This window comes from Anabrus simplex, chromosome 5, assembly GCF_040414725.1.
Source record: "Anabrus simplex isolate iqAnaSimp1 chromosome 5, ASM4041472v1, whole genome shotgun sequence".
Lineage (NCBI taxonomy): Eukaryota > Metazoa > Arthropoda > Insecta > Orthoptera > Tettigoniidae > Anabrus > Anabrus simplex.
Window position 1 is genome coordinate 150,869,112 of NC_090269.1, and position 16,479 is coordinate 150,885,590.

Below are 16,479 nucleotides of genomic sequence, written 5' to 3' on the forward strand. Positions count from 1 at the left end.
TCTGGAAAGTCTCCTGCAAAATCACTTCGACGACTTGCTCAGGAAATGGAAATGGTTCTGTTCAGATGGGTATGAAGTTACTGAAGGGTAATGAACAAATAGGTGTCAGAAATGCTTGAATAACGAAGGGAGGCATGATATCTGTGAGTACTTTTATTTATTGTGTTGTTTGTTTGTTTGTTTGTTAGAAATAGCTTACGCGACAATGTATTTACTGTGGTTTTCCTGTCACACACGTACCTCCCGTATGCAGGCTGCGCCGCCGGGGTGCGGGGCTGGTTCCGCTTTATGTTGTTCACCCTGTACTAAACTGTACACATAGTTATAAGAACACGTTAAAGGAAAGAAAAAATAAATGTATCTAAAATAATCCAGAATAAATAAAATTGTCTTAATACATCAATAAAAACAAATCTATAAAAACTTAATGACACGTGGAATGAAATAACAAAAGAGCAAAGCAGAATTCATGTATTTACACCCAAGTTGATCCGTCCAAGCACCGTTGCCAACATTTCCTTTTAAAAATACTGTTTCAGATAGATCATCCCCTAGGTCATTGGGCAACGAATTCCACGTTCGAATTGTACTGACAACAAAAGAATATTGTAGAGGGTGGATCTGTGATTTGGTATTTTGAGGGTTACATTAGCTGGTTGGGATGTTATGAATGGTTGAGAGCAACTGGATAGAATCTGTTAGACTATCGGTAGCCCTGAAGATGGTTTTCCATGGTTTCCCATTTTCACACCAGGCAAATGCTGGGGCTGTACCTTAATTAAGGCCACGGCCGCTTCCTTCCAACTCCTAGGCCTCTCCCACCTCTCTCACCTATCTGTGTCGGTGCGACGTAAAGCCCCTAGCAAAAAAAAAAAAAAGAAAAATCTGTTAGATAAGAGGGTGTCTGCTTGTGTATTATTTTGTGGAGTAGAAGCAAGGAATAATAGCTATGACGCTGGTTTAGTTTAGGGCAATTTAGCTCATGGAACACAGGAGTTTGGAATGTTCATTATAAAGCAAACACAAGCATTCTGAACTCTCTGAAGTCTATTAGAGAGGGCGCCACAACATGACAGTTGTCAAACAGAGACATTATTAGCTGTTGAACCAACAGCTTTCTGACCTTTCTTTTAACTCTTTCTTGTGGGTTGCATAGTAAAGCGTACTGGAATCGCACATTGTCTCCCGCGGGTTGCGTAGTAAAGCGTACTCGACTTTCAAACCGACTTCCTCTGCCATCTGTCTGCTAAATATATCACTTTTTGGAACCAGTGAATTCCCTACGCTTCCTAGTTACAACTGGCATAAACAGAATCCTACATTTTCTTAGATAGAACAGACAGCTGACTGAATGTAAACACATTGCAGCAACATGGCTGCTCATAACCAGTTGAGTGCGGAGGATATTTGTTACAAATTAAATCAATATGTTGACGAATGCAATGGTGGTGAGTTTGAAGTTGTAGGTATGATAATAGAAATGGTATGGGAAGCAGTTCGGACATGATATGAATCTGAGGGAAATCGAAATACGGCACAGGACAGGAAATGTTCATTCAGGTATCGTCTCCTTTTAAAATATTAGGCCTACTTGTACAAAATGGTAATTATCATTTTTTATTCTCCATTTAATTCTGTTTTGGATTATGAGCCTCTACTTAATTACATAATATTCTAACTAATGTCAATATATCTTCCAGTCCCATTCAGTGAAAAATAATTTGTATGTCCGGGAGGAGGTATGATTTGCTATCTAAATATCTTATCCGATCGATCCCGAAAATCAAATAAATTGGGGGATTCAGGTTGAATTCCTGTGGTCTCTGCGTTACCAAGAAAATAAAAGCCCCATCAGGTCCAGCAATTCAAACTGACTTTAAAAACAAGCAATTTAACATTATGCACCATATTGGATGCTTCATGATGTATCAGCCCAAACAGGAGGGAGGGGTTCCTGCATGTAATTAGGTGCTCATTGTATCATTTTTGAATAAGTATGGTATATTTACCATTGTTAGAAAGTTTGAAAGCGATATGTTGAGTGGTTTTTACAGAATAAATTCTTTAGTGAAGGTACTCCACAACTATCCCTGACAAGCAAATTATTACTCTAGGTTTCGCCAGACAGTGAGTCAAAGATAGTGCGTGGGAAAGGGTTAAGAGAGTGAAGGGAGAAAATTACTCATTGGTGTATATATAGCGGTTACATGTTCTGTGCAGTCAAGGTTTTTGTCCATTATTAATCCTAAACCTTTAACTTTGTTTCCAAAAGGGATAATGATGCCATTTAATGTTATTGGGGGATATCTATGTTCATTAAGTGATAACGGGCCTTGAAAGTACCTATCAGTATAGCTTGAGTCTGCTTAGTCTAGTTCACATTCTGACACGTGCCAGGTCTTGATTGATTTTACATATAGCTTCATTAATACCGGTTACTTTGTGTGAGCATAGATCTGTTGCTGGTAATGTTTTATGGACTGGACAATACAGACATGAGAAAGAGAACCTGGAACAGGTGTTTAGGATGTGTGTTCTTGCTGCAAAGCGAATGTAGTGAGCCATCACTGGCATTTTGAAGGAATAGGACTTTGCTATTCAGGAGTGGAATTCAGAAAGGAAGGCAACAAGAATGATTGCTGGTACAATGGCAGGAAGATACTTGCAATGAGGAGATAGCAGCTCGATAAGAGCAAGTTGTGGAGGCTTGCAGCCTGTACTTACCAGCTAGGAACACAGTGCACTCGTCGGTGAGCTTATTTCTGCTTCATCAGGTCTTGATGTGGGAAATGTGGCCTAGACACTGCAGCACTTCTTACATCCACCCATTTATTGCCCTGTGGTCCTTGGATCAATATTTGCTGAACTTATTGAAACATTAATATGTTTACTTTTTCAACATTTCCAAAGTATTACATGGCACTTCCATTGTCCACATTTATTTATGAACTCAGTCTGGCACTCTAAGTTCGTTTTGATTAGCAGTGTTATTCCTCACACTCATAGCTGCTCACTAATGCGATAGCGCAGAGAGGGACTTTGGCAATATTCTCAGTACATGCCCAAGATACACATAAACATGTATGGGACATTTGATGTGAAATCGAACAGGTGAGAAAAAGAGGAGGTATTTTTATTTTGAAAAAGAACATTTGTGCACATCAGCTTCCTCTGTTAATACGTGTTCACAGGACCTTCACAGTTCTAACAACTCTCTTATTTACTAACATGTTGTGGTGCTGCTTATGGGACCTCAACCTCACCATAGTAATCCTTCACTCCTGGCCCCATAAATTTAACAGTGAAGATTTATTCAACTTCTGAAACTAAAAACATTCATGTATTCTAATGATTATTTCAATAATATTGTGAACAACCCACATATCATTAATAAACCTGTTTATTTAGTTTTCTATCTGTAAGGATAACTGAAATACGGACGTCGGAAGTCGTCAAAAATAACATCACGGCATAAATTTAACAACTTTTCTCAGAGCAGTTTGGAAAATATATATGTTGAAGCTTTCCTACATATCATTTATAATTTTTGTAATTGTAATAAACTGTTAATTTTTTGCACTTGTATGTCTTGATGTGGAATGTTCTGTATGCTCTGAGCCACTTAACATCGTTTCTGAAAATTGATTTGCTGTGTTCTGTACTGGAGGTTAGTGTTAAGAATTTCAGCAGTTCATGAGTGGAATGGAGCAAATGAAAACCACCTCCCAACAGTATGTGATGGTGGCTCAGAACTAACGGTGTTAATCTCGTCTTTCTTCAGCTGGAGATAAGAGCTTGTTGGAGCACCTCTCTGAACTCAGCAATCGTCTCAATAACGTGGGCGAGATGATCGCGGAGGCCGACCTGGCTGCCGAGGAGGCCGTAGCGCACAATGCCTTCGGAGAAAGGAATGTCACCCAAGCAGAGAAAATCATTGAGCGAGCGCAGGAAGCTCTCAAGGTAAAGTTCAGTGAATATTGTTCCCTGTAAAACATACAATAAGGTCTTCCAGCATATGTGTCTCAGTGTTGTTCCTCTCTGACCGTGACCAAAATTATTGTATAGCTTTCAAATTGTCTCCTAATTTTGAAGGACTGAAAGCATTCTTATGCAGTGTATTCCTAATTCTTGCATTGAAAAACTATATTTGTAAGAATGTATGTATGCATGCATGCAGTGCTTTTTCTTTCTAAGAAAAAAGGTGGCGGTGCTCACGTACACTTCTTCATAAACTGAATCTTACACTTTGTTTATGGCTCCAGATGTACCGTCTTCTTCTCTTCCAAACATACTAATTTTACTACTGCCTCACTCTGAAGAAATTTTCACTTCCATCTGTTTTTCTGGTCCTAAACTTGTAAAATCCTAACTAAAGTTAGGTTGAAGGAAGAATCCCACCTTCCAATACTTATTTGATTTTTATAGCTAGTCTATGTAATCACAAACATATTCCAGTCATCCTGAGCAAAAGGACTAAATCACAAACACTTTGAATCTGTCGAAACTGGTCCCAAAGTTAACATGTTGTAACTTAATATTGGTACAACTTAATAACAGTGTATTGAAAAGGTGGAACCTCCATACTTTCTTTTTATAATTGTGATTCTCAGTTCAATATGGAAAAATTATGTTTTAAACTTTAAATAGAAAATGTCTGTAAATGACGATCTCCCGATTTTAGGTTAGGAAATTTTTGTATAAAATTTTGTTATATACGAGGGTGGCCCAGAAAATAAGGCACCACAATTTTTTCTCAGCCCCAACCCTAGTGCAAATGCAAAACTTTAGATATGAATTCTTTGAAGTTTTTGGGGTGCAGTTTCCGCTTCTTCTGACAGATAGATGACTGCAGCAATGGTTCAACATGGCGTTTGTAAGTGTTGTGTGTTGCAAGCAGTGTATCTTCATTGAATTTCTCACTGCAGAGCAAGAAATGGTTGGAAATATTCACCAACATTTATGTTCAGTTTATGGAGCATCAGCAGTTGACAGAAGTACAGTTAGTCGCTGGGCAGAGAGGTTGAGACCATCTGAAAGCAGTTCGGCAGAGCTCCAAGATTTGCAGCGCTCGGGAAGGTCACCCATGGCTGTCACACCTGACAAGATGCAGCGTGATGATGTGCTCATTCGTGAGGACCAACGCAGAACGACTTGGCATTTGGAGTGGTACTGAACGATACTGCCACCTTCTTCGCCGATATTCACCCTAGTTTTAATATCCACAGTATTCATTCCCACCATGTTTATGAACGAAACAGCTGACCTGCGCTCGCAGAAGTTCAAGACCGTTGCCTAGGCAACGTCAAGACAGTTTATCACACTTCTTTTATTCCTAAGCTTTGTAGATTGTATTGCGTGTTCATAAATTCCTTATAAATACTTCACTGCCAAAAAAAATACAAAATTTTTGCATAGATTACAGACTATGCAGATATTGCAGCCAGGCACTAAGGACTGGAAGGCAAAGTGAACAGGTGGGCGCTTTCAGGCGCTAAGAGTGGGAAATAGTTAAGACAAGGAAGTACTCTGTCACCTTTGCTCTTCATTGTTGTAATGGACGAGCTAATGACAAAAGTGGCAAGGAAAATTGGGGAAGGAAAAATGAAGGTGATGATGTTTGCAGATGACTTGTTAGTCTGGGGAGAAAAGGAAGAGGATGTCCAGGAACAGTTAGATGCGTGTGAAGAGGAGGTGGAACAATATGGAATGAAATTTAATGCCAAAAAGTGTGAGATAGTGATCACAACTAGAAAGAAGGAGAGACCTACGAAAGGGATAACACTTGGAGGAGAACGGCTTAGGAAGGTAGAGAGTTTCAAGTACGTGGGAAGTATCATAGAGGAAATTGGAAGAAATGATATGGAAATAATCGAGCGTGGAAGACAAGTGTCAGAAGCCTGGTTTGGAGCAAGGATGTCCCTCAGAGAGGCAAAATAGTGATACAGGATGTACTATATACCTATTCTGATGTATGCAGCAGAAACTTGGGTAATGAGGCAGAGAGATACAGGCAAGTGAAATGAAATGAAGCAGGATAGGAGTGACAAGAAATGAGAAGGTTAGAGATACAGTAAAAGAAGAGTCACTACAGAACAGGATAGAGGCATCTAGACTTAGATGGTATGGATACATGAAGAGAATGACAGAGGAAAGGATACTCACGAGGATGCATGAAATGGAGATAAGAGGAAAAGAGACACATGGATAAAAGGAGTGGTAGAGAGTATACAGAGAGCAGGAGAGGACGAGGGAGAAGCAGTGGGAAGACAAGAGGAGATGGAGACCTGGCCAACAGCTGGAAACTGCATATGATGGCAACGATGATGATGATTAATAAAAGGAAGCTGAGCATTAACGGTTTCTGCAAAGCAAGTGCAAGAAAATGATGCTGAGAGAACTCTTTCTTGGTGTGCATTTCATCAGCCATTAAACTATCCACAAACTATATACTTAAGAATTGTGGTAGAGCACAAATATTTCTACAAACAAGTTCACGTGTCCACAATGAGAGTTTTTATGTTTATTTTGTAAAATGACTAAGTGAAACGCAGTGACGTTAGCTATGGCTGTGAAATAGATTCAAATCGAGCATCTGGAACACTCTTCCCATACCTAACATACATTTACCTTTAATGATATCAAACATTATGCCCACCAAAAGGGGGTTGCCATTTTTAGAACAAACAAACAAAAATAAATGAGGAATTATCAACTTTCAGTCATACAGATGGTTGTCAATGATGTAAAAACTCATCTTCTGATTTTGGAAATAGACACAATTTATTGACAGGAATTTAATTACACCCTTGATTGTTTTTAATGTGGCAACTCAGACGAGATCATCATCAAGGGGATACACCGCATTAACAACTATGATAAATTGTCATCATTGATGTCCGGCTCCATGGCTATATGGTTAGCATGCTGGCCTTTGGTCACAGGGGTCCCGGGTTCGATTCCCGGCAGGGTCGGGAATTTTAACCATCATTGGTTAATTTCGCTGGCACGGGGGCTGGGTGTATGTGTTGTCTTCATCATCATTTCATCCTCATCACGATGCGCAGGTCACCTACGGGTGTCAAATCAAAAGACCTGCATCTGGCGAGCTGAACATGTCCTCGGACACTCCCGGCACTAAAAGCCATACGCCATTTCATTTGTCATCATTGATGAATACAAGGTCTCCAGGCAGAGATTAGGATCCTCATTAGACCACTTATGTCATTGTTGAAGAGTATGAAGGTATTTCTGCCAAAAGTATTGTGCCATCTTCCCTAAGTGTTCCCATTTGGTAAGTCTATTGGCAATGATTGGTTCACACATTAGAAAATGAGGTAGACTAAGGTAGGAAGAAACTCAGGGATCACTACTGATTCATGGTAATTGCAAGAATTCAAGCAGGCTTCTTTTGGGGAAGAAAGGGTTTTTAGCTCTTCAAATGAAAATGTTGTATTGCTCATTGTTCTTTGAAGGTGATACTTGAGTGATTTAACCACCAATTCCCAAGCAATGCCATAGTGAGCTGTGAATGGCGGGATATAGTGCCATGTGATCCCTTTCAGTGATCTAGCTTCAGTAATTTTATTTCTTTCTTCTGGATTGATCAAGAACAATATTGAATTTCTTTCAGTTGCTTGTAAGTGCCGACAAAATTGGTGTCGTCACTATATTTTCAGCGAACATCTTCTTTGTGATCTAAACCGACAAAGGGCAGACGTAAATGCTTTGAGGGTGAGCTCTGTTACTACCTCAAGATGAACAACTATAGTAGAAAAACAAGTGAAATCAGTAATGTAGGGCTTGCCTACTTGTTTACTTCGTCTTATACAAAGTTTTATCAAGAAAGGCCCTGCATAATCTACGTAGTACACCGGTGTTCAGGAATGGCCTTGTGGGTATGACAGGAATGTTGTTTACTAGTAGTCATTTTTACAATACGATTCCTTGATAGATGTTGACAACCTCATTAAAAAAATGACTGAAGATTAAAAGAAATTTACCTTTAAATATCAGACAGCTGGATTTATTTCAGGAGGTTGATGTTCAGCTGCACCTCGATCAGCTTCTCCAGAGGATAGCATAGAGTTCACCAAATTTCACCCTAGAGAACAACCTCCTGTGCGGTGCAGTTAAAGACACAGTGTATGGAAACCATGAGCTGAAAGTTGGCAACTTGAAGAATACTGGATTGTGTAATTGTATGTGTTACAGTATTCCAAATGGAGAAGAAAAATACTTTAAACACAAAAAGAAATGAAATCATTCAAGTTGGTATCATTAAAAAAAAATTGTTGGTTTGAGATGATCAAAGCACTAGGAGAGGTTGGACAACAGTGGATGTACAGAGTACTGAACAAACTTTGGAAAGAGAACATCAATACCCAATGACTGGAATCGTCATACCATTGTTGAAAAAAGTTATAGGAAGAAATGTACCAACTACAGAGGTGTAACTCTCTTGTCACATGGCCTCAAAAACTATGAATCCATCCTTGAGAACAGGATTAGAAAATATGTCGAACCTACACTTGGGGAGGAAAAACATGGATTTAGACCTGATATATCAACCATAGACCTCATTTTTGCCACCAGAATGCTCTATGAGTAGTACTGGGAGAAAGATAAAGCACTTATAACTGTTTTTCTGGACATCGAGAAATCATATGACCATGTACCATATACCATGCAGGCATATATGGGAAAGTTTGAGACATAAGAAAGTGCCTGGTGACATCATAGCATGAGTACAATGATTATATGGTGAAACCAAGAAATGTGTTCAGGTCCAGGATGGAAAATCACGTTGGTTCAAAACGAAGAGTGGAGTCCAGGAAGGAAGTTGTCTTTCACCGATTCTCTTCATAATCATATTGGATGGAGTTGTAAAAACAGTTAAAAGAAAGGATTCAACAACTAATGCCCTTGTTTTTGCAGATGCTGGGGTGAAATGGAAGCAGAAGTACAAGCTAGACTAGATCTTTAGCATGAATCTTTTCCAGCAAAACCAAGCATGCTTGGTGATGAGTAAAAACTCTCCAACTGTTCATCTTAGAATTGGGGATGAGAAAGTGAATATTGTAGACAACTTCCAGTACTTTAGTAGTATTCTGTCTTCAGACAATACCATGCATCAGGAGATTAGCAACAGAATACAAAAAGCTTCTATATTCTATCACGCTGTACGTCAAATACTTTGGGATGAAACATTTCCGTTAGTTTCCAAGATCATCTTGTACAAAATATACCTGGTACCTATATTGACGTATGGCCTGGAAGGAGCAACACTTACTCATCTTCAGGCAACAAAAATGAAGTTCCTCCGTTCTTGACTACAAAAAACAAAAATGGTTAAAATAAGGAATGTGGATATCTGACAGCAGCTTGGATTGGAAAGAAGCTTGCTGGAGACTCTAGAACTGAGGAGATTGCAATGGTATGGTCACATGAAAAGAATGGATCCCCACAGGACTCCCGCAGCATACTTTGATCACAGTGTTCCTGGGAAGAGACCTCGTGATGTTGGGAGAAGCAGATTTTCAAGGACCTTGAAATAAGAGATGTAAACTGGTGACACAAATATGAACATCTGTAGATGGACAGAACGAACTGAAGGAGGTTCATACACAACCGCACCCACCTTGCTGGAGTGAAGAAATTATGATGATGATGATGATGATGATGATGATGATGATGATGATGATGATGATGATGATGATGATGATGATGATGATGATGTTATTGGTTTGAATTTGTGAACTATTGCACCACCCTGTAAATTATATTCTTTAAAAAGTGAATACTACCAAGGTCAGATACATTGTGATATCCCTTCCTTTGACTCTTCCACTTCTTGCTCACTCCGTTGTTCATGCAGTTTTGACATGTTTTTACTAATACACAGTCTACATTGTTCTGCATTTCTAGGATGCCTTAGATTATCTTCAGACAGAGGGCTACGTGGCACTGGAGAAGGCGAGGGAGCGGTCGGAACAGTTTGGTCAGCAGAGCGAGCAGATGTCGGAGATTGCTCGAGAAGCTCGCGTCCTCACGAGTCAGTGAGTAGCCTTGTCCCTGTTTTGGTGAGTTTTAAACCAGCTCTTCTCTTACTACAAGAACGTATCTCTGTCCTTTCCAGACAAGAAGAGGAGGCGGCTGGCATCAAGGAAACTGCCGAGAAAGCCCTCAATACCTCTAACACGGCTTATGAACTCGCTAGACAGACCATTGATAAGAATGCAAAATTAAGGTATGCCAAGCATGGACTTCCTGGAGAATATTTATTAGTATTATTAATTTACTTAACATGTTGACAACAGCGAATTGTTTTCAGAGTTTATTAATTAGGAATAAAGTAAAAAATTCGGGGGTACCTGAACTCTAATGCATATATTTGTACTAGATATAACGTAAGTATGGCCTTGAGGCGTTAAGGTGAATTGTGTGCCGAGACCACCGGCAAAGCCTCATTGTCCACAAGTAATGCACAAGGTTGGCACACAGCTGTGACCCATCAGCGCCCTCATGCAGTATTGTTTGTTTTGATCAAAGGTCTAATTAGTAATGAAATCATTAACCTGATATTGGTGGAAACAAACCGCAATGGAAGAAACACAAACCAAAACAAATGAGTCAGAGTTATGGAACTTTTTCGCACTCATTATTTATATTGGGCTAGTTAACTACCCTAAAACATTGGACTACTGGTCAAAACACTTCCCATATTGCATCGGTCTTATAGTTGCCAACATGTTAATTGGAAGGTGTGTGGAAGAAATAAAAATAAAAAGTTACTATCATCCTTTCATCGCCGGCCCTGTGGTATAGGGGTAGCGTGCCTGCCTCTTACCTGGAGACCCCGGATTCGATTCCCGGTCAGGTCAGGGATTTTTACCTGGATCTGAGAGCTGGTTCGAGGTCCACTCAGCCTGCATGATTACAGTTGAGGAGCTTTTTGATGGTGAGATGGCGGCCCCAGTCTAGAAAGCCAAGAATAACGGCCAAGAGGATCCGTCGTGCTGACTACACATCACCTTGTAATCTTCAGGCCTTCAGGCTGAGCAGCAGTCACTTGGTAGGTGAAGGCCCTTCACGGGCTGTTGCACCATAGGGTTTGGTTCATCCTTTCATCAAAACAAGTTGTCAGAATTTTGCATGAGCAAGAAATTAGAGAACTTTCCTGGAATATTGAACTTACGAAGGTTTTCAGGTAAATAACAAAAGAAAATAATTACTTGTTTGCTGTTCAAATAACATAAGCCCTACAGATATTGGATAAATTGTACCGTCAAACGGGGTAACTTCGGCCATACAGGGTAACTTCGGCCACTGACGAATAGCAACACTTATTTTCTCCTGCCTCCTATACAGAAAAAGATGAACCACTTGCAACAACTAAAATGCATGTACAATAGAATGCTCTATCAACACTCGGTAGTCCAAAGAACATTGGCAGGCTCATTTTTGAGTCAATCAATTTTTTTCGCAGCCCCGACTATTGTCTTGTTTGGTAACAGCAGAAAACAAACTGTTCTCCAGCCCCAGCATTCTATTCTCCATTTCAAAGGCTTATGGGGTCAAAATGTAAGTAAGTCTGGTAACTGATCAACCTAATTTGATGCATTTTATTCAAATAGGTTTTTCAGGAAATAGTTTTGTGATAAAAGTTGTCCTCTTCCGGGGTGACTTCAGCCAAGCCCAGAACGTACGGGAAAACATTACGCGGCCGCGGGTATTGTAATTACAATCCTGTTTACTTCAAGAATGCTTTAGAAGAGATTAATAAAGCTACAATAACAATAAACGGGGAAGTTTATCCTGACAGGGAGAGGAAAGACTGTTCCTATTTTCAATGATAAATAGACGGATATCAGATGACACAGATGATGCGCAATTAAGAACTTGATTGACGGCCCAGATATCTTCTAATTTAGAAGACGGTGTATTATGAGAACAGTCTACAAGATTGCTTCTTTTCCGATCTCCTTTTCTCTCCATACTATTGGGCTTTATGATTTTCGTACTTTTTATTTATTATCTTTTTTACCATTACAAATAACTACGCAATGCAACACATAATTTGTAATATCATAAAATGCTTGTACGCTTAGGCTAAATAAAATAGTCCATTCTTTGTGAAAAATGGGAATTTGATCACTATACTTCTGTTTCACTGCAAATCGTTTTAATTTGTTTGTGATTGTTGATACTGGGCGTTCTGCAGGTTTTAAAAAACATTCACAGAGGCCGAAGTAACACTATATCGAAGAAAACTTCGTTTACTGAGTTATTTTTATGGCGGCCGAAGTTACCCCAAAACATGGGGTAACTCCGGCCACTCTTTCGATAATCATAATTCATTACTGAATAACAATTATAATTATGTTCATATTTAGAAATGAAGAACAAACATGGCAGAACTTATATTCAATTTTTCAGAAAATTAGAGGAAATATTTCACATTTTAATTTAAAAAATATACGAAAAAGTGGCCGAAGTTACCCCGTTTTACGGTATGTCACAGAAACAGTAGGTTGAGCAGTTTTCATACTGTGGAGTTGGCTGCATGCTCAGATGTACATTTATGGATGTTGCTTATCATTATAGTGATCATCATCTTGTTTCTTCCAAGCCATTCCCCGAGATTCTGTCGCCAAGAAATCTGTTGTCTTCTTGGGCCTTGTTTTGCTGAAGATCTTCCCTTGTATCACATGACCTAGGCTGACACAGCTCAGTTGGAGAGAGCATCCAACGCAAAATAGAAGGTTGTGGGTTCAGATCCCACTGATGTCTGCTTGGCTGTTTTTGTTCTGTACTTAATATCTCCTTGATATGTATTATATGTACCAATCACAACCTAATATGTTGAAAGTTTATTTCTAGTCATTTTCTGACAGGTATAAAGTGTCAGGGAAGGATTCAGTTTGATGGAAATGTAGTCTATGCTAATGACTTGGTCTTAATGGCAGATTGTGCTGAAAGCCTGCAATGTCTTGGAACCAGAAAATAGCTACTACTACTACTACTACTACTACTACAAGAAGAAGAAGACGACGAAGAAATTTACTGGCCACATTGGACCACTTGAGTCGTTCTACTTTCACTTTTTCTTTGAAGATTGTACTGTCTGGTTCTTGCGATCTGCCCAGTACTTTTTCATTAATTCTGATTGTCTTTTTCTCAGTTCATCTGAAATCGCTTTGCCCTTCTGTCATTTCTGCTGAAAATGTGTTGGTCTTAACAAGGGTGTTAATTTTACTTTTGTTCTCTGCATCTGTTATCTCGAGTCTACCTGCTTTGAGATCTTGCTGATCCATTGCCCTCCTGACTTCTTTTGAAGATTTCTTATCACTAGTTGTTGTAAAATCCGATTTCCTGGCCGTCGCAAGATGTGAAAGAAATACAACATTCCTTTCTTCTTCACTGTGCTCATGATTAGGTCAATCTCTCGATAGTTTCATTAGGAAGGTTTCTGCAGTCTACTTTGACCTGGTATTTTTACTTATGCAAGTTCTGATGATTCTCCTTTCAATTTTGAGGAGCTGATCAGTTCTTTCGTTTTTTAATTTGGAACAGGGTTTCACAAGTGTAAGTGGCTTCTAGTAGAGTTATGGTTTTATAGTGTTGGATCTGCATGTCTATTGACAGGCACTTCTTATTATACATTGACCAGGTTAGAAATTGCGCTTTTTAAATTTTTTTAGTTCTATTTATCCATGTTTCTTTCTCGTTTAAGTTCTGTATGATGATTTTTCTAAGATATTTAAATTGTAGAACTATGTTAATGTTTTGATCATTTATGAAGACCTTATTTATGCTCAGGAGTTTCATGGGCACAATTTCCAGTTTTCTTGAAGGATATTTGTAATCCTATTTCTACGGCTCTATTTTTGTTTGTTTGTTTGTTTTTTTGTTTGTTTGTTTGTTTGTTTGGAGACTGATGATGTGGGATGCGAACTTCTTCCAAGTCAAAGGCTGAGAGAGCTAAATTGTCTGCAAATCCCACGCAGTTTGTTCTAATTGTGGGTTTTGCTCCAATTTTGATTGTGGGTAGATTTGCCTTTTACCAAAGTTTCATGATGTAATCGAGAGCCATATTGAAAAGCAGTTGTCTGAGGTCAGTTTTTATTGTAAAAGCTTTCAATACTTCTCCCCTGAACTTTAAGTTGGAATTTGTATTGGTTAAAGTTAGTTCCATGATTTTTATTAATTTGGGATGAAGACCGCATAGCTGTAATAAGTATGTGAAAAATGGGCTTTTCCAAGACTAAGTGATGACAGTACATAACTTTTTTTTTTTTTTTGCTAGTTGCTTTACGTCGCACCGACACAGATAGGTCTTATGGCGACGATGGGACAGGAAAGGGCTAGGAGTTGGAAGGAAGCGGCCATGGCCTTAATTAAGGTACAGCCTGGTGTGAAAATGGGAAACCACGGAAAACCATTTTCAGGGCTGCCGACAGTGGGGTTCGAACCTACTATCTCCCGAATACTGGATACTGGCCGCATTTAAGCGACTGCAGCTATCGAGTTCGGTACAGTACATAAGAAACCTAAGGTTGAGAATACAAAACCAGAACAGGTAGATCATTTCAACCGAGCTCGATAGCTGCAGTCGCTTAAGTGCGGCCAGTATCCAGTAATCGGGAGATAGTAGGTTCGAACCCCATTGTCGGCAGCCCTGAAAATGGTTTTCCGTGGTTTCCCATTTTCACACCAGGCAAATGCCGGGGCTGTACCTTAATTAAGGCCACGGCCGCTTCCTTCCACTTCCTAGGCCTTTCCTCTCCCATCATCACCATAAGACATATCTGTGTCGGTGCAACGCAAAAAAAAAAAAAAAAAAAAAAAAAACAAAGATCATTTCAAATATTTAGGATGTTTGATCTCCGAAGATGGTTGTATAGTGAGATTGAATCAAGGTGCAACAAAGATAATGCAGAAAGCTAACAATATTCTGTGAGAAAGAAGTCAGCTCCTGGATGAAACAATCTGTTTATTTGTTGGTTATTTTTTACTTTACATTGCACTGACACAGATAGGTCTTATGGTGACGATGGGACAGGAAAGAGCTAGGAGTTGGAAGGAAGCAGCCATGGCCTTAATTAAGGTGCCTGGTGTGAAAATGGTAAACCACGGAAAACCATCTTCAGGGCTGCTGATAGTGGGGTTCGAACCCACTATCTCCCGAATACTGGATACTGGCCGCACTTAAGCGACTGCAGCTATCGAGCTCGGTGAAACTATCTTTACGCTGGTGTATTTTCAGACTGATTTTGCTGCATGGGAGTGAAAGATGAGTGGATTCAGGACAGTTGGGAGTAATAGGCATGAAAGTATAAATAATGATTGCTGGTACAGACAGGTGGGAACAATGGCAAGAGGGTACTTTGAATAACGAGATAAAGGTTAAAGTAGGAATGAACTCGATGGATGAAGCTGTACATATAAACTGGCTTCAGTGGTGGGATCATGTGAGGTGAATGGAGGAGAATAGGTTACATACGAGAATAATGGACTCTGTCGTGGAGGGTAAGAGAAGTAGAGGAAGACCAAGAGAATGATGGTTAGACTCAGTTTTGAATGATTTAAAGATAAGAGGTGTAGAACTAATCGAGGATTGTGCAAATGCTTAGCTAATTCACAGAGCCTTGCAGACTGAATACTGAAAAGCATGAAGATGTATGTATGTATGTATGTATGTATGTATGTATGTATGTATGTATGTATGTATGTATGTATGTATGTATGTATTTGTAGATAAATTTAGTGTTGCAGTCTGTGACTACTGTTTCTAGCGATGAACTGAGGGAACTTAAGGCTGAAATGGAGTCAGTATCACACAAGCTAAACCATACAAAGGAGCTGGCAGAGGATGTGAAGGCAGATGTTGATGAAACCCATCAAGATATTCTGAACATCTATCGGGACATCTCTGAACTCACCGTTCCTGACATCAACGCGACCGCTTTCAAAGAAGATGCTGTCAGAACAGCTGATGAAGTAAGTATAATGTGTACTTATTTTTCTTTATGTACTTTGTCATTGTGCTTAATCAAAATGATTTCATTATATGAAGGCCTTTCAAAAAGAAATGATCCTGAGCCTTAAAATGAAAACCGATGAGGCACTTGTCCCAGTATGACGCAAGGTGGTGAATGGCTGTCTAGTGAAATTCCTGGGGCTGTGTTGTGAACCATTTCCAAACATACAGCTTGACGTCGTCGTCCGAGGTGAATGGTTTGGCTCTCAGAGCCGTTTTTAGCTCACCAAATGGCCTTGGATTTTTCGGGTGGCGGGTGCTTTGACCAGAGACTTTGTCGTTTTGACTCAGGTTCAAAGTAATGACACCACGTCTTGTCTCCAGCAACTCATTCCCTTCCTTGGCACAGTGCAGCAGATGTTCGAAAGAGAAGTCCATTCGACATGCTTCCTGTGCTGGTTGAAGACTGTGAGGCATTCACTGGGCACACTTTTAGTGAA

The 16,479-nt window shown here is 39.6% G+C and overlaps 1 protein-coding gene across 1 annotated transcript in view; it reads left to right on the forward strand.

Moving 5' to 3' along the window:
* LanB2 (laminin subunit gamma-1) overlaps positions 1-16,479 on the forward strand; it is a 1,346,184-nt gene that overhangs the window by 1,252,229 nt on the left and 77,476 nt on the right. Inside the window, exons 18-21 of the mRNA XM_067147161.2 lie at positions 3,782-3,960; positions 9,925-10,055; positions 10,136-10,246; positions 15,795-15,999. Of these exons, the coding sequence (XP_067003262.1) occupies positions 3,782-3,960; positions 9,925-10,055; positions 10,136-10,246; positions 15,795-15,999 (626 nt within the window). The remainder of the gene's footprint in view (positions 1-3,781; positions 3,961-9,924; positions 10,056-10,135; positions 10,247-15,794; positions 16,000-16,479) is intronic.